The following is a 24,439-nucleotide window of genomic DNA, read 5'->3' on the forward strand; positions in this document are numbered from 1 at the left end:
AGACTAACGTAAAACCCCCCCCCCCCCCCATTTAACCCACTTCCGTGACATTTCACAGAATTCTTGGTGGCAGCAGCTTCTTTATCCCCATTATCTCATAACTAATCTAATCTCATATACAGTAAACATTCTTATGACCACGCGACCAAAAACGTGAAACATGGCGTGCAAAACAGCAAAACAATCTGTAATGTGACATAGATGGCAACGTGCTCCAGCTGCTCATATAATCGAGACTGCATTCTTGGATATGTTAACCAAAGAAAGTGCAAACTATAAATCTAACAATGCATTCAAGGTTGCATTCATAAACTGCACGTGATCATTTTTGTACAGATCGTTTTGAACAACAGATTTTAAGGCAGCAAACACTTATAAAGAGTCATGTGGTAGTTATGCAAGAAATCTTATGTTAACGTAATAGCCGATTAATCTTTCAAAAAAAAAATTTGCAAAGCGCGTGAAAAAGTCTTACCAGCTTGCTGCTGCTCAACACCACAAAGAATCCGGTTTTATTGAATCCCTGGGGCAAATCAGAAGCAATCTCTCGACGACACAGTATATTATACACAAATTCTGTAGAATTAGTGAAATGGTGATTGCAAAGTCTAATATCTTCTTATTCGAGTTCAAAAGGCGCTATTCCTTAAACTGTGAGCTGCTCGTAGTCATAGTTGTAGTCTACATGCACATATTTTCTGCTGTTCGAACGCGCGCCTGTGTAGCAGAACTCGACTCCTCCCCAGCTCAACTCAGCTCAGCTTTGCTAGTTTGCTTTATACCGTAGACCTCTGACCCAGAAGGTGGAGGCAGGCAAGCTATCGACCTTTAAAGGAATTTCTTTAGGAAATATTCAGGGTGCAATCTCTTGAGGTTCGCCTCGCGCAACCATCACAGAGACGCCTATTTTGATATACGCGTTTTCATGTGGAAGATGTAAGCTGTTTATTGGGTCGTCAGCTCATGTGCCAAGTGCCATCTCAAAACAAAACTGCATGTCAAATAGACAATTATAGCATGTTCTTAAGGCGTTTATGATATGGCATGTTGCAATTTTTTTTTTTTGCTTTGCAGGCACATTTTTTTTTAAGTCCCCATGAAATCAAAATTAAAGTTTTTTGGGTGTTAGTATCAATGTTAGTCTTAGGTTATTTATAAGGCAGTGTGCTCCAAAACAGTGACAAAATTAGCATTTAGAAGATATAAGCATTCAAAACTTTTCGTTTGTCACTTCCGCCAAACCGGCTCAACGATTTTTATTTTTGACTTCACAACGTACTTCATCTTCTCATCAAATCTTCGGACCAATCAAACGCTCTCTAGAAGCCGAAGCGCCCGCCCCCTACACTATAAGTTGAAGCGGTGGCTGAGATCGCACGGAGCCGATCATATGCGTGAGTGGGCATATATTAAACACTTTTAAAACTACACAGCCTCAGCATGATTATGATCACTATTTTGATTTACTACGAGTTTCATATTGAATCTAGTGGTAATCTATTAGACTGTGGCTGTCAACCGCGGCTTACCGAGCCCAAGGGCTCTGACCCGTGCAGATTTAAACAAAACGCTATTGGCTAATTTAAAAAGGGGGCGGGGCTGCTCGATATGTCTCGCCCTGTCTTCCTGTTTCAGTTGAAATTACGTCACCACATAGAATAACGCTGCCTGTTTCAAGGCACTTCAGGGGACCTTTAAATCAGATGCTTCCTAAATGTAGCTATTTAACAGATCTTGGAGATGTAGCCCTACTAGAGGTCTGCACGGGCTTTAAAGTGAAGCCTGAACCCGGCCCGTCCCCAAGATCGTCTGACCCGACCCGAGCGGCACAGTTAAATTTAGAGCCCGAACCCGAAATCTTTTTTTTTCCCACAACGATAGCCAATTTTTTTTTTAAATGCTGTATTTCACGATTGGATGCAACGGTCAGTATAAGCAAATACATGTAAAGAAACAGAATCATTAAGGCTCGGCCAGTTCACAAGGCAAAATAAAGTGTATCTGTAAAAATAGTTGCCTGCTGAAATTGAAATATATACACATCATCATGACTAGATAGACACGGTGAGATTGTCTTTACTATACAGGTTAGATGTGATCCACCTCATAGTAACAATCCTGTCTGATTGTCCATCCTTTGAGTACAACGTGTAACGTTACAGGTCGGCCGATCTGGTTTTGTGGTTAAAGTTAACCTTTTCGACATGTTTCAGTGTCGTCCTTGCTCAGCAAAAGCATGGACGCGATGTTGTCTGGGGGTTTGGCAATAGGGGGACGGTGGGCGGTGCTCGGGGTGGTGACTGAAGGCGGTGACTGTAGTTTTAAGCATTTGTTGTATTTAAAGCAGGCTGTGTGAATTTTACTGTGGACTGACTGTTTTGAAACTTATATGGTAGTTAAATAGCCACTAGACCTCAGTAATCGTGAAAAAAGCCAGGAAATTTCAGTTTTGACAATATAGGACCTTTAAGGCTCGTTAGCATTCGGCCTGCTTTAAATCAGACACAGAGATGCATTTATTTGAATTAATTAGGCTAATTATATCATTTATTTGAATTAGCGCGAGATAGAGAGAGAACTTTTTCTTGGTTGGTAGATGCACTGGGTTATGCACCTGATTATAGCACTTAAAACCTGGAAAAGTCAGATTTTCATAATATGTCACCTTTAAACAAACTACTTTAAAAGACTAAACACGATGTGATTTGTAAAATATTAATAAAGTGATAGCCTACACATAGTATTTGTGTTTTCTTTGCTTCGTCCAACAACGATCCTGACACTAAAGCTGCCTAATTACCATAATATTACCTTCCGTAATATTACCTTCTATTCAGTACTATAACACAACGTAAATCGTAGATTTAATGCTGAAGATCTGTAGACCTAATGATTAAAAGCCTGGGAGACAAATGACGATGATTGTCTGTTGGCTGTTTACAAGCCTCTCCCGAGATTCCACAAATTCCACAGATAGTGTTTTTGCACAACACCCAGGGGCTTACACAAAAATAAAAGGAGTGCTTGAAACTCATTTCTCTTTGGGAGTATGGTTGCATTGCGCCACACATAGTCTCCTTTTGTCTAAAGAGTAGGCTACAGTATTCTCAGCATTTTTTTACAGTAATGCATCCCCTTTAAACCACTGCACTTATTTAGTCAACACTGCTGCTGTTGTGTTTTTACTTAACAGATTTGAAAAGAGAAAAACAAGTAAAAAAGGACCCATGTTTATTGCAAAACCAGTCAGTTGTTATATGGTGATGCTCATGGTGGCGCTATTCATCTAGAGCAAGTCTGTGGCAGAATACCGGCAGAAAATAATGTACTTACACTTTCCAACACTGAGGTGCAGCAAAACACCCTGTAGGATGTCTTCCCTTTTTAATGCCTGCATGCATAGGATATTTCTTTATTGTATTCTTCACAGTAATGTTGTGTGTTGCACTGGCTGATACGGCAGTCATCTTCAAGTTATACCGACATCCAGCAGAAACACTGTAAAAAGTGATTTTTCGAAGTTGTAGCCTAAATAAAACAAAGATTAAGTCGTTTTAGAAGAAAAGCTATTGAAGTCATTTTACTTAATTTCACATTTAATTTGTTATTTTACGATTCTTTGTAATGGTTTGTGAAATTGACTAAATTCTGAATTAAAATGATTTCTTCTCCCATTTATTTTTCCAGTGAAGACGCAGCATCACACAAAAATCTAAGTATTTGACCGGTTATTTATTTCACATACTTCAAAAACCCCAATAAGTTCTGTTCCATGCAGAATAAATCGGTCTTTATTATTGTACTAATATGACTGAAGTCTCCATCTCATGAATTTTAAACATTTTTCAAAAGTACTATTCACTGATGTGTAAAACCTTTTAATGAGGCAATATAAGGAGTTGTATTGTTATACATAAATCTTTCTTGGTTTTACACTAGTTTTAGTTTACACTGCTCCTTGTTCTCACAGTGAATACACATGTTTGAAAGCTCCTGTATTAGAACAAGTTTTACACTTCAGTTATAATTGTTTCCAAGATGCAGGAGGAGGTCAGTGTCAACAGTGTCTCGCTCCAGAAATAGGCCGTGACGTCAGAGTGTGAAACAAGCAGGTGTGCCCTTGGCAGATGCTGGGTCATTGTTATAGCAGCCTTCGTATGTGCCTTTAGACTGATGGAAAAGACTTTCCATCTCATCCCAATGCCGTGGTCCACTGGAGTGAGATGGAGAGCTAAATAATAGCAAATCTATTGGCATTTACAATTTACAAAACTGCTCAGCTATTGCAAAAGGGAAAACACTGCAAACAAAAAACAACTAAATGAACTATTCAGATATCAATCACTGACGGTCAAAATGAAGACAAATATGAAGCAGACATCATACAATGATCTGCATTTATTATGAAATGTGACGAAACATGTTGAATTCTACTCCAGTCACTGATGGAGTGCAGACTGATGTAATGCTTCGGTTTAAGGGAAAGCAGCAGAAGGACTGAGATACATATGTGCAGTGACCAGAAGTAAAAGGGACTTATGTAACCCAACTCTGAGATGCAGAGCAGATGCATTACTGCTCCATGGACAAATTCCCTAAAGACCTTTTCAGTTCTCCATGCCACCGAGTAGTGCTGTCAAACGATTAATCGTGATTAAATCACATCCAAAATAAAAGTTTTTGTTTACATAATCTATGTGTGTGTATTGTGTATATTTATTATGTATATATAAATACACACACATACAGCATATATTTAGAAAATATTTACATGTATATATTTATATTCATATAATTTAAATCATATATTTAATATATAAACGTAACATATTTTTCTTAAATATATACTTGAATGTGTGTGGATACATATGTGTATATATATATAAGCATAATAAATATACACAGTACACACACATATATATATTATGTAAACAAAATTGTTTATTTTGGATGCGATTAATCGTTTGACAGTACTACCACCGAGCAGACGGTGATGAATCGTCATTTACAAACAAGCAAACAAATATTGAAAAAACTCTGGTCACTGAAGGACCCATAAATACTTATTTTTTTAAAACACCCCCACCCCTCACCCACTCCAGCCACAAGCACACACAGTCAAAGGCATGTTAGTTCACCCTATTTAATATTAAGAACATTCTTTTCTGTACACACTAAAAATTGTCAAACATGTTTGCCGGTTTATCTGAACCAATTTATTTTATATAGACCAAAACCGTAATGCTATGACCAGTAGTAGTACTAATAAATACAATGTACATTTATAAATAATGAATTAATAATAATAATAATAAATTATAAACAAACATAAATGAACAATTGTAATACTTAAGTATTAATCAACAAATAGAGTTAAGAAATTATTATTATTCTATAATGTATAAATATAAATGAATTAATAATAAATAAAATATAAATAAACAAAATAACTATTACAATATTTAATAATAAAAATAAAATAGTAGTAGTAATTAATAAAAACTATTAAGAAATTATTCATTTTAATCTACATTTATAAATAATTAATAAATGACAATAATAAATAAAACAAGAAAACTAGTATAAGTATTAATTTATATATATATGTATAAATAATAATAATTATTATTATTATTATTTTATTTTTATTATATGTAACTTGCATAGTTTTAAGAGCCCTAGATGGTGTAAAACACTCAAATCCTTGCAGTATTCTTAGCATCTCTTTTGGGAAATTGCTGCCTGCATCCCTGCAAAACGTCTGAATTATTGAAGAAATCCACAGGACCTTAAAGCGACATGAGACATTCAGAGGCCCTTAGGCAGCAGAGAAGCCAAAGTAAAGAATGAATATTTCACTGAGCTCTGAAACCAGCATGAGTCAATCCCATCACCACTATGACAAGAAGAAAATTAGATAAACTTAGATTTTTTTTGTATGTGGGTGAGGATTTCAAAATCTGAAGCAAATATGATTATAGGCCTGTGTAGAAATTTACAGATGTGAGATGGAGGTGGTCAGCTATGCTCAGTTTGGCAGATGTCAGCATTCTTACATAACCCACCTTACATAAATGCTCAGTATTGTTCCTATTATGAGTCTTGAGACTTACTCATTAGGAGGGCCAGTTGATTAAAGCTGCTGCAATGGTGTTTCTGCTTCCTACATTGATCACATTAGAGGTGACATCTTTCAGAACACATTTAAGATTAGCCTGGCATTACAAAATAGTCTGTTGGAAGCCTTTTAATTGTACTGGTATACACACTGGAACTGCTTCATACAGGGTTATGAATATCATGCTGTGCATATTCTCATGTTTAGTGCAGAAAAATCTAACATTTTACTTACAACAAATAGAATACTAGTTTGACTATTATTTTTTAAAATGCATATGATTTATTGTGAGGACTTCTTGAATGTTTAAAACTCACCAGTAGCTTTACATAAATCTGTGGAGCTCTGCTGTTTAGCGCACCTCAAAATCTCTGTGGTTATTTGTGGTCCCATTTCAAAACCTTATTGACAAGTTTAATTCAGGTCCTTATGGAGAAGTGCTCATGAACAATATTGTGGCCTTGAAATGGAAACAGACTGTTTTTTTTTTTTGAGGAACTGAATCCACCACCTGTGTTGCAGTGCTGTGACATTTATTCAAACAAAGAAAGGAAAAAACACAGTAGCTCTAGTGGCTTATGGACATTAAACATGCGGACACTGCAGAGAAATGTTTGCAACTATAGGGCATTTACATCAGTATAGCACACTGCAAATTGGTGAGTTTTTTTCCCCCTTCTTTGACTGCAAGAAGCAGCTTGGCATATCTAGCATTCTCTCGTTCAGATTGTGAAAGAGTTTGATGTGATGCTTCTTACTAGATATCGATTTATATAGACACGCACGCACACACACACACACACACACACACACTTCCGTTCAAAAGTCAGGGGTTGGTACGATTTTTCTTTTTTTAATTATTCAACAAGGATGCATTAAATTGATTAAAACTGACAGTAATGACATTACAAACTATTTCTATTTCAAATAAATGCTCTTCTTTTGAACCTTCAATTCAAAGAATGACAAAAAAATATAAATTAAGCAGCACAACTGTTTTCAACATTGACAATAATAAATGTTTCTTAAGCATCAAATCAGCATATTAGAATGATTTCTGAAGGATTATGTGACACTGTAGACTGGAGTAATTGCTTCTGAAATTAAAATAATAAAATGTTTTAAAATACATTAAAATAGAAAACAGTTACTTTAATTGTAATAATATTTATAGATTACTGATGTGACAATTTTGCTTATTTTTTATCAAATAAAGAAGCACGAGACTTGTGTCAAAAAACATTTAAACTTTTGAATGGTAGTCACTGTAAAAAAATGACCGTGAATTTAACGGTAAAAGACTGTAAAAATGCTACAGTAAAAACCTGTTAAATGGTAAATGGTAAATTCCCCTACTATATACGGTGAAAAACTGTATTGGACATTACATGTATTGGACATTAATTTTACGGTAGTATACCGTTTTTGGAAGTGAAAAAGACCATATAATTTACAGTGAATAACCGTAAATGGACATTCCAAGAGTTACATTTCAAATTTGATGTTTTTTTTGTTGAAATAACTGTTTCTTCCTAGTTTTTTTTCTTATCAGTTTTGTATTTTAGGGTTGTGTGTTACACCTAATGTTGTTAAATTAATGTTTATTGCATTATTTCAGTTTCATATGCGTTACCATGATGGTGTTTGGTGTTTGTGTGAATGACACTGTGCACCTTCTATATATGTTATTGTTTAAAAGCTGCTTGTGATGGGCTTTGGTTCATCATGTGACTTTCTCATCACCACCTGCATTTGGTGGTTATCAGTGTATTACAAAGGTACAAATCAGATTTCAGTACTTCAATAGGTTGGTATATTAACATTATATCAGTTAATGAAATTATGGTATTTAACTGTAAATTTAAGTTAAAATGTAAAACGTTGCTACCGTATTTTTTACGGTAAAATTCCGGCAACCACAGCTGCCGTTTTGTTTACCGTAAATTTTACGGAATCTTTTTACAGTGTATATTTGGTCAGTGTATGAACTGCTATATGCTTCTTGTGTTTCTTTATGAATTTAAATGATAGAAATAACCTCTTTTTACACTTTAAAAAGAACTCGAATTATGCACCATTTCCTTTTTCTGTTTAATAATTGGAGCTTTCATCAAACAGAGGAATCATTCTCTGATTATGGGGAACATTCACATCAACTGTGGTCACCGTTTTACACTAGTGTTTAAACTATCAAGCCCTAAAAATGACAAAAAAGCACCATAAACGTCCATACAACCCAAACGCTATATTCCAAGTTATCTGAAAATATTTGGAGCATATCATACGAGGTTTACAGACTACTTTGAGGCTTTTTGGTCATTTCCGAATCCCAAAATGCATCCCTTGATTATTGTATGTTTTCAGTGTATGGAAAAGAGCAGTGTGAACATACTACTTAACATCTCCTTTTGTGTTCCACAGAAGAAAGTGAGTCGTACAGGTTTAGAAAAACATGAGGGTGAGTAAATGACAATTATCACTTTTTAGGTGAACTGCCAGAAAGTCTCTGGTATCGCCATCAAATGCTTTAACGTAAACCGGGCTGCATGATAAAACGCAGAGGAAAAGAAACCCTGAATTCTATATTCAAACCAACCATATGGCTTACCCCTACCTGGTGACTAACCTTTATCTTAAACAAAAACATTTGAAATTCTAATCTACCCTCATACCAACATGTAATGAACTTGAAGCAGTCCATGAATCACAGCATCTCCAATCACAGATCTGATGTGGCCTTGTCCAGATCGCTTACGTACTGCATGTCAAGAAAAGAGAAGATGGGAGGGTAGTGAAAGAGCCAATAAGAAGAAGAGGCTGCAAGGCTCTTATGGTGTAAGGCAGGGGTAGACAGAGAGTCCCGCCACCAGCCGACAGGCCACACTGAACCAGTTTCCATGACAACAGAATTCTAATGACTACACCCCTGGCTTTTGCTTTGAGGGAGAACGATGCTACTGGATCTCAGTGTCACACCTTTTCTTTTTCACAATAAATGTCACAGACTCTCATCATGGGCGTTTGTATCTGACGGTGCTCCTGATAAACAGCAGCACAAGCCCTCTGCAATTTAGCCAGTCAGACGGTCCAAGTCATAATTTTTTGGTCCTGTCCTCCCCCATCCCCCATCCAACCTGCTCATGCTCTCCCCTCTGTGATCTACCCATGTGACCACAGCCAGCTGTTCATTGGCTGGCACCACCAAGGCATCTGTCCAATCAGTGCTGTTCGCTCATATAAACATAAGCAAAGCAGCGTTCTTATGATTCAGAACTGAGTCTTTCTTTCAGTGAGGAGTCAATGGGAAATTACTTCACTGGGTTGTACTACTTTGTTTGTCCTCGTTCTTGTCCTGTACCCACAAGCAGAGGGGATCTTCTCCTTTTGAGAGAACTATTCTGGCTGTAGGACCATCTGCTTTTACCTGCATTACTTCACTCTCGCCTTATTGACACTGTGACCAGCTAACAGTGTTTATGGTTCAGTCCTTTTCGATATACACATGCAATTTCAGCACTGACACACTGGACATGGCTGTGACACGTAAGTACAGCGAGCCTTTGAATGACACAGTAAGCTGAGAATCACATGAGTAGTCGAAGAACTGAATGATTGGGTGATGTTTTGTTATTGTTTTGTTACTGGCAACACTGCATGATCATATAGAGCAGATTAGAATGGAGTTAATGTAAACAAATAATATTAATATTTCTAATAATTATTATTATTATTCTAAAGTATTGTACATTTATTTCATGTTTTTGTAGTGCATCACAGGGCAAGGATACCATTATATAAATAGATCAGGTCTGAGCTTTACTATACAAACCCCTAAATTATATCTGCTTTTGTGTGTGTGTGTGTGTGTGTGTGTGCGCGTTTTGGAATATAAACCAGTACTGTGCCAGGCCAGTACCCAACAGTCACACAAACGCATGCAAGGTCTGAGATAAAGAAAAACTCCATTAAGCCACACAGATAAAGTATTACATAAGAGAAGACTCAAACTGAATAAACTGCAGTGTAGCCAACAGCACTGATAACTCACAAAACACTTCTCAACAGCAAACTAGAATGACAACTGGTGAAGCCTCCAGGCCATCAAGCCAAAGAAAATCACTTCAAGAACAAAGCAAAAAGATGTGTCGATTCAATTATTTGAATGACCATGTCTGCACCTCTGCAGGTGGAGAAAAAACAGAAAAGGTACGCCACCCAAAGTGTCACACTGCAGTTTAACACGATGGACAGTGCCAGGCCTCACAGGCCCTCGCTGAAGTCAGAGATGTTGAGCCAGGATGACCCCAAATCACACCCAATGCTGTAAGTACATCCTCTCACAGTCTAGAAACCACACATTCAGACTTCAGAAATAAAGCAATACACTGCTGGTTTTGACTGTCCTGTCAGACATCAGTTTCTTGTTTAGTTCTTAATTAATTTTCCTTAATGCATCTTATGGTGAGAGCTGGCCATTAACTTATGGACTAGCCACCATATTCCAAAAACTTTTTTTCCATTCCATTGTGATCTTTAAAAATATTTTTTCTGTAAAACACCACTCTGCTTCATGCTGCTTTTCGATTTTATCAAACGCTGTGCCGCATTAAAAGAGATTCAACTTTTAAAGTCAGCGTGAAACGGAAGATGCAATGGTCTTCCTTATTGTGACGTACAGTGGGTACGGAAAGTATTCAGACCCCCTTAAATTTTTCACTCTTTGTTATATTGCAGCCATTTGCTAAAATCATTTTATGGACTAGCCACCATATTCCAAAAACTTTTTTTCCATTCCATTGTGATCTTTAAAAATATTTTTTCTGTAAAACACCACTCTGCTTCATGCTGCTTTTCATTTTTATCAAACGCTGTGCCGCATTAAAAGAGATTCAACTTTTAAAGTCAGCGTGAAACGGAAGATGCAATGGTCTGCTGCACGATTAATCAAAAAACGGAAATCGTGATATGGCTCAGTGCGATTATCAAAACGCAAAGGCTGCAATTTAATGAAATGGATGCGCTGCATGCTTCAGAGTGAAGCGCAGCACTGTGTTCTTACACATGAGCGGCTCATGATCTGCAGGTGTTTCCAGTGTCTCGGAACAGCTCGGTTCATAGTAAATGCAGAGATGGAGTTTGTGTGGAGCAACACCTGCTCTGAGTTTCAGTTGCCTAAATATGCATTTGGGAACATATAAGGTGCCAACCATCCTCCCATACATGTAATAAGAAGTGCTTAACAAAAGAGCTTTAAGGGCTTCAGGCAGTTTTCTGTGAAAACATTTTTGATGGTTTTTAAAACTTGAAAATAAAGAAAGAGATTAAGACATAAATATTATTGTAATTTTACAGCTGTAATATAAAAAAATATATATATTTTTATTAATAATAATAATAATAATAATAATAATGTATTATTATTCTCACAATTCTCAGAATTGTAAGAAAAGTCAGAATGAGATGAAAAGTCACAACTATATGTATTATCATTATTATTTTACAGTCATATTGATATTCAAGCCAAATTGTGCAGCCCTTACACCCCCCCCCCCCCAAATTATGCAGCCCTATGTATAGTATGAAACGTATGGAAGCCCATTTTTGCAACAAATAAATACATAAACAAATAAATAAATTTAAGTGTGACTTTTTAATCTCACAACTTTGACTTTTTCCTCATAATTCTAAGTTTCTTTCACAATTCCAAGAATAAAAGTCAGAATTGTGAGATATAAACTCGCAATTGCAAGAAAAAAAGTCAAGAATGTGAGAACTTAAGTCACAATGACCTTTTAACATTTTTTTTTATTCTGATGTGGGAGAAAAATTTTTTAGATGTAAACTGAACTCAGTTCAGAGAAAAAAAATCTGAATTCTGAGTTTGTCTCACACTCTTGGAAACAAAAACAGAATTGTGAGATATAAACTCAGAATTGTGAAATCATGAGTAAAATAATAAAAAAAAGATGTGCACACTGCACAGATAAATAATTTATAATAAGCACTGCAATATTCCATAAAAATACAAATTGTCAATTTGATCTCATGGTGACTTTAAAATTTTGTTTTAAAACCTTGGTTTCTTTTTTCATTCCGCTGCTTCTCACATTTTTAAAAGAAAGTCTTAATGATTGCATGAAGAGCCACTGGTTTGTTGCTGGTTCAAGGTAATGTGTCTGATTTCAATTTCCAAAGAGAACTACGAGAAAAGCTCCAGCCAGAGGTGATCGAGCTGATTAAACAGCAGAGGTTGAACCGCCTGTGTGAGGGCACATGCTTCAGGAAGATCAGTGCTCGTCGCAGACAAGGTCAGTTACTCATTCAAAATCAGGATACAATCACATGTGCACAGGTAAACGTATTCATGCATCACAGATTCAGAAAAACCATTTGATGTATCTGAACACAGATGCATAGATGTAATGTTTAGCTACCACTAACAAAAACATCACATCGAATTCATTGATATCGGATATATATATATATATATAAGTTAAAGGAAGATACAGTACTTGAACTCTTGCTATTAAGCCTAATGTCTATTCATATTATGCACATTTTTTTATAATCTACTCAAATATAGGGCATCACAGTCTATAGGTTCCCCTGAGTATACTTTATCCTAATGCTTGGTCTGTTTGATATTGCATTACATTAAAACACAACTTAAAGATATCATTATATTAAAAGGATAATCTCATTCAGTATGTGGGACTCGCAATGCAAATGCTCTCTCTCTCTCTCTAAAAAAAAAAAAGAAAAAAAAAGAAATCTGTATTATTATTGTGCCCTCTTTATTTCTTCATGTTTATTTCCAAACCTACTGATATGAGATCTTCATCAAGTATTCAGCATGAAAGGGCAGCCAGTTAGTCACAAGCACAGACTCAATGAAGCATTTAATCAAAAGTGATTTTCTCAGGTCACTGCTGCTTTAATTAAAATCTGATTTTCATTTACAGTGCTGTTGACGTGCTAGTGGAAAAAAAAATACCTATAAAATCTAATTGGAATGGATCATTATGAGGACAGTAAAAAGCAAGTTGTAAGAAATCAGCCAAACAATAACTTGCACAGTACATAACATGCATATTCTTATCTGTATCCATCTCCCATCATCTCCTCTAGACAAATTCTGGTATTGCCGTCTATCACCAAATCACAAAGTGTTACACTATGGAGATATAGAGGAATTCTCACAAGGACAAATATCACACGACTCTCTCCAGGAGAAAGGTGAGCAACACACTTCTTGATTATAATTGACATAGTTGTAAATGAAAATTACTGTCTTTTTTTTTTTATCTATAATGACTTGTATTATTCATCACGTTGATTGTTGACATCATATTGACCCACAAGTTTGAGTCAGACTAGCGCTAAACATGCTCATTTTAGACAATCATAGTAAGATAGAATATAATTTCTACTGTTCTAAATTTTCTAACTCTACATAACATTTCTTCTACGTCCAGTGACAGTAGCAGATATCAAAGCAGTGGTTATGGGTAAAGACTGCCCACACATGAGGGAGAAAGGAGCACTTAAGAATAAGGTAAGAATTAATTATTGCAATAGGCAACTAATCTCACCAGACAGGACAGGACTAGGCATAGTGGATCCAAACTCAGAGCACACAAGGCAGGCTGATTTTACTGAAGAAGAGAGACAAATTACAGGCTTCAACTCAAGATGATAACTAGTTAAAAAAACTATAGGCAGAACAATGCAAGAGTACAATGGTGGCTTCAGACACATCAACATCTGAAAACAATTAGAAATTAATCCAACAATGCCAATTAAATCCAAATGACGCCATCTAGTGGTTAGATGTGGATAAAGGACTAATGGAGTAAACAAGGTAAAAACGTGTTCTATATGAATGGCCCCTTACTCTCTTATTGACCATCCATGTCAAAAGGTGTCTTTCTGGACTTTCAAAAAAGAAAAATATATTGTTTATAGTTAAAGCTGAGTTAGCTATTGTTTAAAGTCAAAGCAAACAGTAGGCATAATGACATGAGATAACAATCTCTTGTAGGTAGGCTAGGTTATATTTGCACACACAACACACACAGACACACACACTAGGGTACCTTCAACGTAACGTATGACTAAAGTGCTGTGGATGCATTATGTGTGGATGTTTATGTATTGATGACAAACCTGCCATATTCAGGGCATTAGAAGAGCCAGCCGACACACCTACTGTATATAGGCTAATAATAATAATTAAAAAAAAGTTACGGCCAATGAAATTTACCTGAATTGTTTGATTTTTCAGTTTGCTTCATTGCAATACAAAAAAAAAAAAACGAACAAATGACTCATATGAATAGGTTCTTTTCATTGAATCAAAAGGACACAACCCACCTAACTACTATGTTGTTGAATTCTCGAATAAATCGCCTAAATAATGAACCGGTTTTTTTAATGAAAAGTTCAAAAAGATGATTAACGCGTTTGAATTAGTCTGACGAATGCTTAACTGAGCAGAGCGGTGAATAAATCAACACACTTTATTTTCGAGATGGTCCTCACTGCAGAACATAAGATCCAGGGGGCGTGGTTGGATCCAGATCCAACTCCTCCCACCGTACATATACCTAAACCTACCCGTCTCCACCCCTGATCCCTAAACCCACCCATCTCCACCCCCTAGATGTGGATCCAACCCCTTTGTTCTGCAGTGAGGGGCTACTGTTATTTTCAGGAACGTCTGCTGTCCTTTTTGAAATGATGCACGTTTTTGTGTCATTATTATTCATGTGAAAGATTTACATTTGCCTATAAATTTGTAATAATTGAAGGGACATTCTTCTCTTAAATCTTATTTTTATAACTTGATCAGTATCAGCATTTCACAGCTCTACGTTGTCCTTGTTGGAAACTGAGGAGGGTGTAGTGGTGACAGAAGCCATCTGTTGTGCAAAGGCACCTGTAGTAAAGTACAAATGGAAGTTGTGGGAGAGGAAGCAAGGTCAGGTACTCAGGGCATGCAGATTATTCTTCCTCTGCTTTTCAGGAGCTGCTGGAGCTGTCTTTTTCCATTCTTCATAACTCTGATGAATATCTGAACTTCATTGCTCCGGACAAGCATAAAGTGAGTATATCACAGCATACAAGGCGAGGACAGTCGACATTTTACATCGACAGTCGACAGGACATTTTACATTACATATAAAATGTATTTTTGGTCTCGTGGAAAGATAAAGAACCTTTGTTTTTCATAAGATAATATTACCTAATCATGTAGACATCAAAGCCATTATTAAAAGTATTTTTAATACTCTGATATATCACTCAAGCGCAACTTGAATTCATGCATAATCCTTAATAATACTCTATTATATACACCATTTTTTCACTAGTACTGCATTTGGACTGATGGCTTGAATGCTCTTTTGGGAAAAGAGATGACAAGTGAGCTCACAAAATCAGATATGGACACTCTGGTTACTATTGAGCTGAAACTTCGCCTCTTGGACCTCGAAAGCATTCAGATTCCTGACGTCCCGCCTCCTGTTCCCAAAGAGCCCAGCACTTATGACTTCGTTTACGATTTTAGCCAAAAGCACACTTGAGACTGGAATAAAGTCCTTACTCGTGCTGATAATCAGCTGTAAAGAGTGCTCACTTTTTCTCTTTTTGTTATTTGTGTTTCCTCACTTTCCTCTCGTATAGACAGAACAATGTTCAAATCATACATTTTCCTCTAGATTGTGACTATGATGTGATGCTTAGTTTTCTATTTCATTGAAATGCCTCTCATGACTTTACTGTTCTGCAAAGAGGAAAAACTCACAGTAACATTCTTTTCAGTCATCAGTTTTAATGAACATTCAACTTGGTATCATGCAACCCTTTTGTGTAAGTAAAGTGCATATCTACCTAAAATACTGAGCATGGATTAAAATAAAATTCAGAAGCTACATTAAATCATGAACACATACACAGAACTCACATGACTGTTTTAAATAAATGTGCAAGTCATTGGACAGAAGGATGATTTCAGAGTAATCAAGTCAACTAAATCATACTCGACATCATTAAAGTGCCACTTAATAAATTATTTCTAATTATTTCCAATGAACACAAATTATTTTAGCCTTTAAGATAAAAAGGCCTTTGGTTTGCTTAGTTGGATGCCCTTTCTCTTCCAAAACATAATGACAACCACACTGCCTTCCTGTTCCCCAATATATAGTTTGCATCATATTATATTCTGAGTTGCTCAAAAACTCCACACTAGTATCATTCATACTTGTACAATTCTCGTACAATTCTTGGTCTTATCAATGGTCCTTAAAACAAAACATTTAACCTTTATGCTGTGCTGAAAATCCTTTATCTAATTTAGAGTTCCTGACCAGCCTTTTTCTTTTTTACAAATGGTTATACCTTGTGTGAGAAAGTATCTCATTCCAATGAGATAACCTTAACTAGCATTTTCAGGAAAAAGAAAAAACCTCCCTAGGTCAAAACGACCAGAACACAACATGAGGAATAGACATCCAAAACACTTCGGACACATCCTAGTGCATTTTATCTACCCAAAGAGACCATTAAGCTTATCATAGTTGCAACACATTAATTCCAGTATTATCTGTTACTATAAAACTATCAGCTTGAAGGAATATTGCTTTTAAAGTTCACTCATGTATTATCATAAATTGTTTGTTTTCACTGACATCATATACTATTAAAATATTTAGTGTTACAAAATTATAGGACATTGTAAAATCAAGTCATAAGTTAACTAAAACTATAAGTTTCACTCCACCCAAGTGGAATGTAAAATAATTACATGATTTTAAAACTTTAGTTTAAAACCTTTTAAATTGAAGCATGGCATGTCACCGCAGAACAATGTTGGCGCTAATTGACATTTTAAAGATCAACAACCCAAATACAATTAGCATGTCTAGTCTTTCATTTGTTTGTTGGAAAAAGACAATATCTGAAATGATATGCCCTATCCAAGTCAAATATTTATTTATATTCACTATTTAAGGTCACATATCAGAGCTTTCTGATATACAGTTCCAATGAGCAGCTTTCCTCCATATGGGGTTGCCACTGAAGAAGCAATGATCACACTGCCGTCATCTGAATATACCCGAGTCACCTGGGGCTTTTCAGACAGGATGTTCTCAATCCTGATAACCTACAGGAGAACAAGGAATTATTGATTTGTACAGTTTTACAACTGAGAGCAAACAGTAAATAATAAAGAAAAAATATGAATATCAAATTGCCAATAAATACAATGATCACATTCTTTCCTAAATATCTATTTGCTGCAAAACACGCACACACCTCAGAGCCTGGCGGATCATTCGGATCACTAAGCATGAATTTGAGACCATTTGGGTGGCAGCCCAGCCACAGATCTCCAGATTCACGTTCCACCTCAATGTTGTCACACAGTGACCCCACATCAACCTCCTGGGTAGGAAAAATTAACATGCAGTTACATTAACAATATTAACAAATCAGCAGTGTGTTCTCCTAAAAAAACTGTCATAATGTGCTTTCATGGTTGTTTAAAGCTAACATCCAATAAAGCTAAAACTCAAATGTTCAATATGGGATACAAATATCAAGTTTTGTGTTTACCTTTACATGAGACAATACAGTGTTTTTCTGTATTTCCAAGACACTAATTTTGTGCTTCAGGATATTTGACACATACAAATGCCTGAAATAAATTAAGTTACTTGTATTAACAACACAAGAGGACATGAGAAATGCACTGATAATATTACATTACACTATGCTTTCATCAATAAAAATTTGTGACTTTTTCTGAAACTTGCCTTTTATCGGGGGAGATATTTATGCCGTTGGCAGATGGAAAGCCCCCTGCCACAACCTGCACAGTCTGAGGGCTGTAGTAAACAATGTCACACCAGGACAAAGACAGAAGTGGCTCCATAACCTTGAGAATCTCATTAGTGAAGTAATGGTCATTGGTGGCATAAAAGCTTTCGGTCCCCACAGCTACTATATCATTTACACTAACAAATGCAAATAAATAAACAATAAACAATTTAATTTCTGATTAGGTTTAAGGTTGCAAAAACATTGGGCCTCATTCATGAAACACAAGCAGAACGAAGTTTTGTGTAAATCATTCGTAAAGCTGTTCTGACGTAAATTTTGGGATTCATGAAAGTGTTCGTATTTTACAAATGTTAGTTGGTACACAAAGAATGTACACCTCCTCCCAGCCCCGCGTAAATGGGTTGCAAATCATCTGAACGTTTTGCTCATTGATGGTAATGCAGGTTTATAAAAATGATTTACCTTATATAATCACGTATTTATCACGCAGCATTTTGATAAAATAATATACAGTAATTATACACGGTATACTGTGTTTTCCTTTTTACTATTAGGCCTATTATGAACAGCAGTAATATAATCTGCAAATGTAACACTTATATCAAATAATTAATTTGCTACTTTTGTTAGGGATGTACCAATTAGTCTCTTAATTATTACGGAAATGGTTTTCTATAAAATGGCCAGAATGAGGCATAACAATAAACATTTCCTATGGCTGATATAGCGCTATTGCTAGATTTGGCAGAAACTTGCAGAGATAATGACTGGTTGACTAACAGATGAAACTGCATTAACAGCATCTGTAATGTGCAGCCAAGCTTCCTTTTTTTAGGACCTGATACTCCACTATGTTCGCGTAAAAATAAAATGCTGCATTTTGAATGTACTTCCGATAACAAAACTTCCATTTCTGCATCTGAGAAATTTTTCTTTTTCATTCGCTTTTGAGAGGACATGTTGAAATCCTTATTTTTGTTTCGGGAAGGTCTGTTTTACGAGCAAATTACTCAATTTACTCATATAGTTTCATGAATGAGGCCCATTGTGTTTAAAGAAGCACATACTTGTGCAGGAGTTCATGCCTGATGGTCCTGATGTATTGAAGGGCATTTTCATCCTCAACAAATCGGAAAATCTCCACTTGGCTTTTGCCTTGAGGATGATTAACAACAAACAGATATATGGCTCCATCTGTAGAGAGAAAATAATTCATAAACGATTAGACTTAAATCAAAGGTATACCTATAGGGTTTAAAAGTGAAGATCAAATGGACAAATTGTTAAACGTTTTTTGACCACTAGGTGGCTAGTTTTCCTTACTATGTAGTTTTAACATTTCACAAAATAAACTATTTGTGTAGGTATTGTACAGTACATTATACAAAATCCATTCATACATTCAAAAGTGTCTACATTGCATAGTGTACATAATTAAATATATATGAGGAATCAACTAAACTGCATGCAACCCAGATTAACGCTAGAAATGTATTTATTTAATAAAAATGGCAAACCTTTTACATCTGCGTACACACTGATTCCATGTGGATTAAAAGAGCCTTTGTCAAACTGACCCTTGATGTTCAGTGCTTTAATTTTCAGATCAGAATCCAACAGATTCAGGGAGTAGATCTTTCCAGGGTCATCGGAATAGGACGGTAAGCCTGGATACTTCAAGCCCTGTGTTTAATTCATCATAATTCATTGGAACAGCGTCTATTTACAGCAAGTTCAAAAGGCTCTTTGCACTCACTCTGTCCACCACTGCTCAGACAATTTACCCTTAATATCACTTCTATTTACACTTTGTATGAATACAATAAGATTCTGTATTGATTTACAATTGATGAAAACAGTAAGTATCTACCAATATTTACACTATTATACTTAGTATAATTAGCTTATTATGCAATTTAACAGCTGAACAGACATCATTAGCATTGATTCAACTCTAGCCTCATGCTGCACGTTGGTAATAGAATTTGAATATATCCAGGAATATACCCACACCTTTTGATTAATAATGAAGTATTGTCTGATTAACTAATCAAAATGCTTAGTGATAGATTCATGACATACAGTGCTCAGAAAAGCCAATCCATCGTCAAGTATGGTGATATCTTCAGCCCCATACTCTGTTGAAAACACGGAAATAACCTCAAAGTGTTAGAAACATATAAACACACTACATTTTAAACAGACCAGCAAATAACAGATAAGCATATACAGTGTGTCTAAAGTGTATATAACTTACCTATGCCCTCTATCATGTGACAGTTAGGAAGGTAGTTTTGTGTTAGTTCTCTGGAGGAAAGTGATAAATGCCTGTGGAAAGGATTACAATTAAACAAATTTAAACATTTATTATCTTTCGCAACAAAAAAAAGTAACGTTAGCAGCAAAGGTCAGAACAGCGTTTAGACAAAGAAAGCCTTTATTGCAATTGAAAAGCTTGACATGCAAAGAAGCAATCGTTATATAAACGCGATTGGAAATATCGACCAACCTAAGTGCAACGAGCCTTTCTCCGATGAAAGCTGCCAGAGAAATAACAGCCAACGAGAGTATCGCTAACTTGCCCATAATGTCTGAAACCCTCGTAAACAACATTAACCCTTATCAGTGTTGTCAGGGTTGCCAGGTCTGCGAAATCAAACCAGCCCGATTTCTAATCAAAACTAGCCCAATCGCGTTTCCCCCTTTGTCGGTCGTGCCTTCGGTCGAAATCGCGTTCCGAGGAGATCGCTTTAACCTGCGGTAACAGTGTAAAAGTACCCCGATTGCGCGGGTAAATCACGGACTTGGCAACACCGTGCCATATCCGCCTTGGACTTAACCCAGAAGTAGCGTGCCTGTACCTCTAGATGGGAAGTCGCGTATTTTTTTACAGAATGCATTGCTATTTTTCTGATGTTTTTGGTGTTTGGCCAATATACAGATGGCAGTATTTGCGTTATATTACGTTTTGAGAGTGTCAACAGTGTGTTATTCATGATGGATCAGCAGTTACACTAGCTGTCAATCACTGGCATTGCAAAATCTTGACAAAATATCTAGACTTGGGCTTGGAAAATTGTTTTTGAAAAGAGAAAACTTAAAATTAAATCATATAGCTTTTTATTTATCTGAATAGGGAGTTGTGCTTGTGTTAGTTGAGTCACAGCTTTTTTCCTGTTACTATTCAAACAAGTCAAAATGTGATTAACGTGACTGGATTGTAAAGTTCGTTCAGAATATGGTATCAACCCAATCTGAGAAAACGTAGCTATTTTACAAGGTGACTGTTATATATGAATTCGTACAATGTGATTTGTATGGAAACGCAAGGTTATTTTTTTAAGTATGCCTCAGTGGGGCATAAACAAATTGTACGAAAACGTAAAATAAAATGACATACAAATTCATATCAATAAGTAGCCTAACTATTATATATTTTCGCTAATTGGTAGCTAAGTTCAATGAGAGTAAATGTTAATTTGTGTTGCGTGTACATCATAAATTGATCAAATATTTTTTTTTTACCACAATCAACTCAAGAAGTAAAATCAAGTGTCAAGACAGATACTGAAAACATATGGTAAATCAAGTTTTACTTGTTTAACTTAAAGTTTGCATATCTAGTAGATTGTAGTTTGTAACCCAATTAGTCTGTGTTTAGCCAAATTTATATCATGTGGAATGATTTTTCACATTTTACCATACCCTGTTGCCTTTGAAATTACTCTATTCAGACTCAATTCTTTCAAACACTCGAGTCAATATTTATTCTTCCCCGTAAGTGAGTATATTCACAAATTAAGGTCACATATCAGAGCTTTCTGATATACTGTTCCAATGAGCAGCTTTCCTCCATATGGGGTTGCCACTGAAGAAGCAATGGTCACACTGCAGTCATCTGCATATACCCGAGTCACCTGGGGCTTTTCCGATAGCATGTTCTCAATCCTGATAACCTACAGGAGAACAAGGTTATATTATAGATTTGTAACCCAGAGAAAGTTGGGAGTAGACAAGGAGATAGTGAGAAGAGAAAGGATACAAGATAAGAACATGACGAGAGCCAGACTCAAACACGACAGCTCATCATATTTGAGCATGGGCACTAAACAGTAAACACTACACAATACACATACTCACACACCTCAGAACCAGGTGGATCATTTGGGTGGCAGCCCAATCATAGATCTCCAGATTCATGGTCCACCTCAATGTTGTCACACAGTGACCCCACATCAACCTCCTGGGTAAGAAAAATTAACATGCAGTATTTTTAACAATAGCAGACAGAGTAGTTGGTTCTACTAAGTAAAAGACTACTAAATTGTTTCATGTTTGTTGCATTTGAAGCTAACACAACTTACAATTGACCTAGCCCCGCCCCCCTTAGTTACTGTTGTGAACTCTGAAAATCAAACGGAGTTGCTTGCACATTGACAGGTGTCAGTGTGAAAACCTGTCCCAAGAAGTTTTTGACAAATTTTGGACACAGAAAGACCACCATTCAAGAGGGATATATAAAAGATTTAAAAATAAATATTGTGGGTATAAATTTGGAAGCGAGGATTCACAGATCACAATGCAAGCGGGAGATGCATGTTATGGTCGTCATGATCACAGATGACAACATCCAGGATCAACACTGTTCATGTACGGAAGGGTAAGATTAAACTAATTGACATTTATCCAGTTTAATATGGAATGGCACTGAAATGTAGACCTTCGTTTATGTGTTTGTGACCTAAGCTGTACATGATGGGTCGCCGTGATTTTGCCAAGTAAGACATGTTCCTAGATCAACATCTTTCTGTCCAAAAATATAGACCTAACCCAATACCTACCCCTAAACCTAACCCTACAAAAGGTTCTTCTATGGCATCGTGAAGCACCTTTATTTTTAAGAGTGTACCCATAATTTATTCCTAAAATCAGAGGGAAATGATAGGTGAATAACAAGGGTGAAGAAGCATCTAACCCTGATTGTAAGCCTAAAACTGACATTTCTTGATTCTGATTGGTTGATTGGAATGTTGTTCCAGGAACATGTTGTACTTGGTGAAATCACGTTCACCGTACATGATGTGAGAATAGTTAGCTATTTAGGTTGGTGGTACGGTATATGGACTCGCTAACTTTAACATTAATGTTAGCTAGTTTTAACCAGAGATACCTTGCTGAAACACAAGATGACATTAACGTTCTGCTTGAGCAGATGAAAATTGTAACTTAATGAGAGTATGACAACCAGAAAATGAATGTTTTCGTCTTCATTAGGATTGTTGAATGCTTAGGAACATTTCGCACTGTTTTGTTTGGATTTAGGAAATGGAATAAAATAAATTCCATTGCCCATCCTCTCAGGATACCTTGAATCAGTGTTGAAGTACCCCAGGCACACCGTTTTTCCATTTTTGTAGCATAAACACCATCAAACCGATGAGAGCTTTGGATCTTCCAGTGTTTCTCTATGGCGCTGCCGCTGAAACCTATGATGTCAGATTTCCGGTCCCTGTGCAACTGATACTCAACTGCCATTGGCTCATCTGAGTTCGATGGGAGGAGCTTACCAGTAGGTCAATTTTATACTTTAATAGATAAAAAAAACAAAACATTCTGTTTGGGATCAAATAAGGTGTGAACATTTATGTAGTTTGGTGTTTACCTTTACATGAGACAATACAGTGTTTTTCTGTATTTCCAAGACAACAATTTTGTGCTTTAGAATATCTGCCACATACAAATGCCTGAAATGACATGTTAATTGTATTAATAACAAATAAACATGACATAATTCTACAATAAATGATTTGATAATATTACATTATGCTGTGCTTTTATCAATGCAAATCTTGATATTTTTTTCTGAAACTTGCCTTTTGTCGGGGGAGATGTTTATGCCGCACGTGACCAGAAAAGGCGGCAAAAAAAAAATCTCTGTTTATTTACGTATGCCTTCTATATGGAGACAGTTAGGAAGGTAGTTCTGGGTAAGTTCTCTGTAAGGAAGTGATAAATGCCTGTGGAGAAGACAATCCGACATATATAATAAATATTGCTATGATTATTGTCATGGGCAGTAATTATGTAAACACCAATTATCATGTTAGTAAGTAGCAGCAAAGATCAGAACAGCGTGCAGTCAAAGAAAACATTTTTTGTATTCAGGCAACAGTAATCGCAGGTCATCGTTATATAAATACGATAGGACCAAGCAGCAACCTCCCGCTCTCTCTCAAGGAAGCCAACACGGAAGTGCCTTAAACTGTAATTCGTCAACTGGCCGCTAGAGGCTGGCTGCAAACAGGAGTCAATCCCATAGACCCCCCCATGTTAAAATGCCCAACTTTACAGCAGGAAAAAACAAGTTTACAGCCTGGTTCAAAAAATGATTTTGATCTATATAGCTAATTTTGCCCTTCATGACAACTGTGAGGAGGGGTCAACTCATCCGTTTAAATTATATTAAGCCTTAAA

General features: G+C 36.2%; 3 protein-coding genes and 1 pseudogene across 12 annotated transcripts in view; 1 reads left to right on the plus strand and 3 right to left on the minus strand.

Moving 5' to 3' along the window:
- Positions 1 to 13,916, minus strand: part of fxyd6l (FXYD domain containing ion transport regulator 6 like) — a 26,790-nt gene extending 12,874 nt beyond the window's left edge. For 3 of the 10 annotated variants that reach the window (XM_016257105.1, XM_016257103.1, XM_016257104.1), the window contains exon 1: positions 13,711 to 13,843. In XM_016257105.1, coding sequence (XP_016112591.1) covers positions 13,711 to 13,732 — 22 coding nt within the window. In that variant the 5' untranslated portion in view covers positions 13,733 to 13,843. Of the gene's footprint in view, positions 1 to 475; positions 938 to 13,710 lie in introns of those variants that run through there. The other 7 variants (XR_001607092.1, XR_001607093.1, XM_016257106.1 and 4 more) reach the window with 7 other exon arrangements.
- LOC107570835 (engulfment and cell motility protein 1-like) lies at positions 9,389 to 16,089 on the plus strand. The gene is made up of 7 exons (XM_016257102.1): positions 9,389 to 9,661; positions 10,305 to 10,441; positions 12,314 to 12,426; positions 13,247 to 13,354; positions 13,594 to 13,673; positions 15,144 to 15,221; positions 15,490 to 16,089. Exons 2-7 carry the CDS (start codon positions 10,362 to 10,364, stop codon positions 15,700 to 15,702), a joined length of 672 nt encoding a protein of 223 aa, XP_016112588.1. The 5' UTR covers positions 9,389 to 9,661; positions 10,305 to 10,361; the 3' UTR covers positions 15,703 to 16,089.
- Positions 16,090 to 17,089: 1,000 nt separating this feature from the next.
- Positions 17,090 to 20,750, minus strand: LOC107570834 (serum paraoxonase/arylesterase 2-like). Its single transcript, XM_016257100.1, has 9 exons — positions 20,475 to 20,750; positions 20,223 to 20,293; positions 20,048 to 20,103; positions 19,483 to 19,648; positions 19,033 to 19,159; positions 17,938 to 18,138; positions 17,738 to 17,819; positions 17,438 to 17,566; positions 17,090 to 17,285 (listed from the first exon to the last, which is right to left on the minus strand). The coding sequence occupies exons 1-9, from the start codon at positions 20,576 to 20,578 to the stop codon at positions 17,124 to 17,126; spliced, it is 1,098 nt and encodes a 365-aa protein (XP_016112586.1). The 5' UTR covers positions 20,579 to 20,750; the 3' UTR covers positions 17,090 to 17,123.
- Positions 20,751 to 21,741: 991 nt separating this feature from the next.
- On the minus strand, positions 21,742 to 23,500 carry LOC107570832 (serum paraoxonase/arylesterase 1-like; annotated as a pseudogene).
- Positions 23,501 to 24,439: the final 939 nt, after the last annotated feature.

The sequence above is a fragment of the Sinocyclocheilus grahami genome, unplaced genomic scaffold (assembly GCF_001515645.1).
Source record: "Sinocyclocheilus grahami isolate Dianchi unplaced genomic scaffold, SAMN03320097.WGS_v1.1 scaffold1511.1, whole genome shotgun sequence".
In the NCBI taxonomy this organism is placed as follows: domain Eukaryota; kingdom Metazoa; phylum Chordata; class Actinopteri; order Cypriniformes; family Cyprinidae; genus Sinocyclocheilus; species Sinocyclocheilus grahami.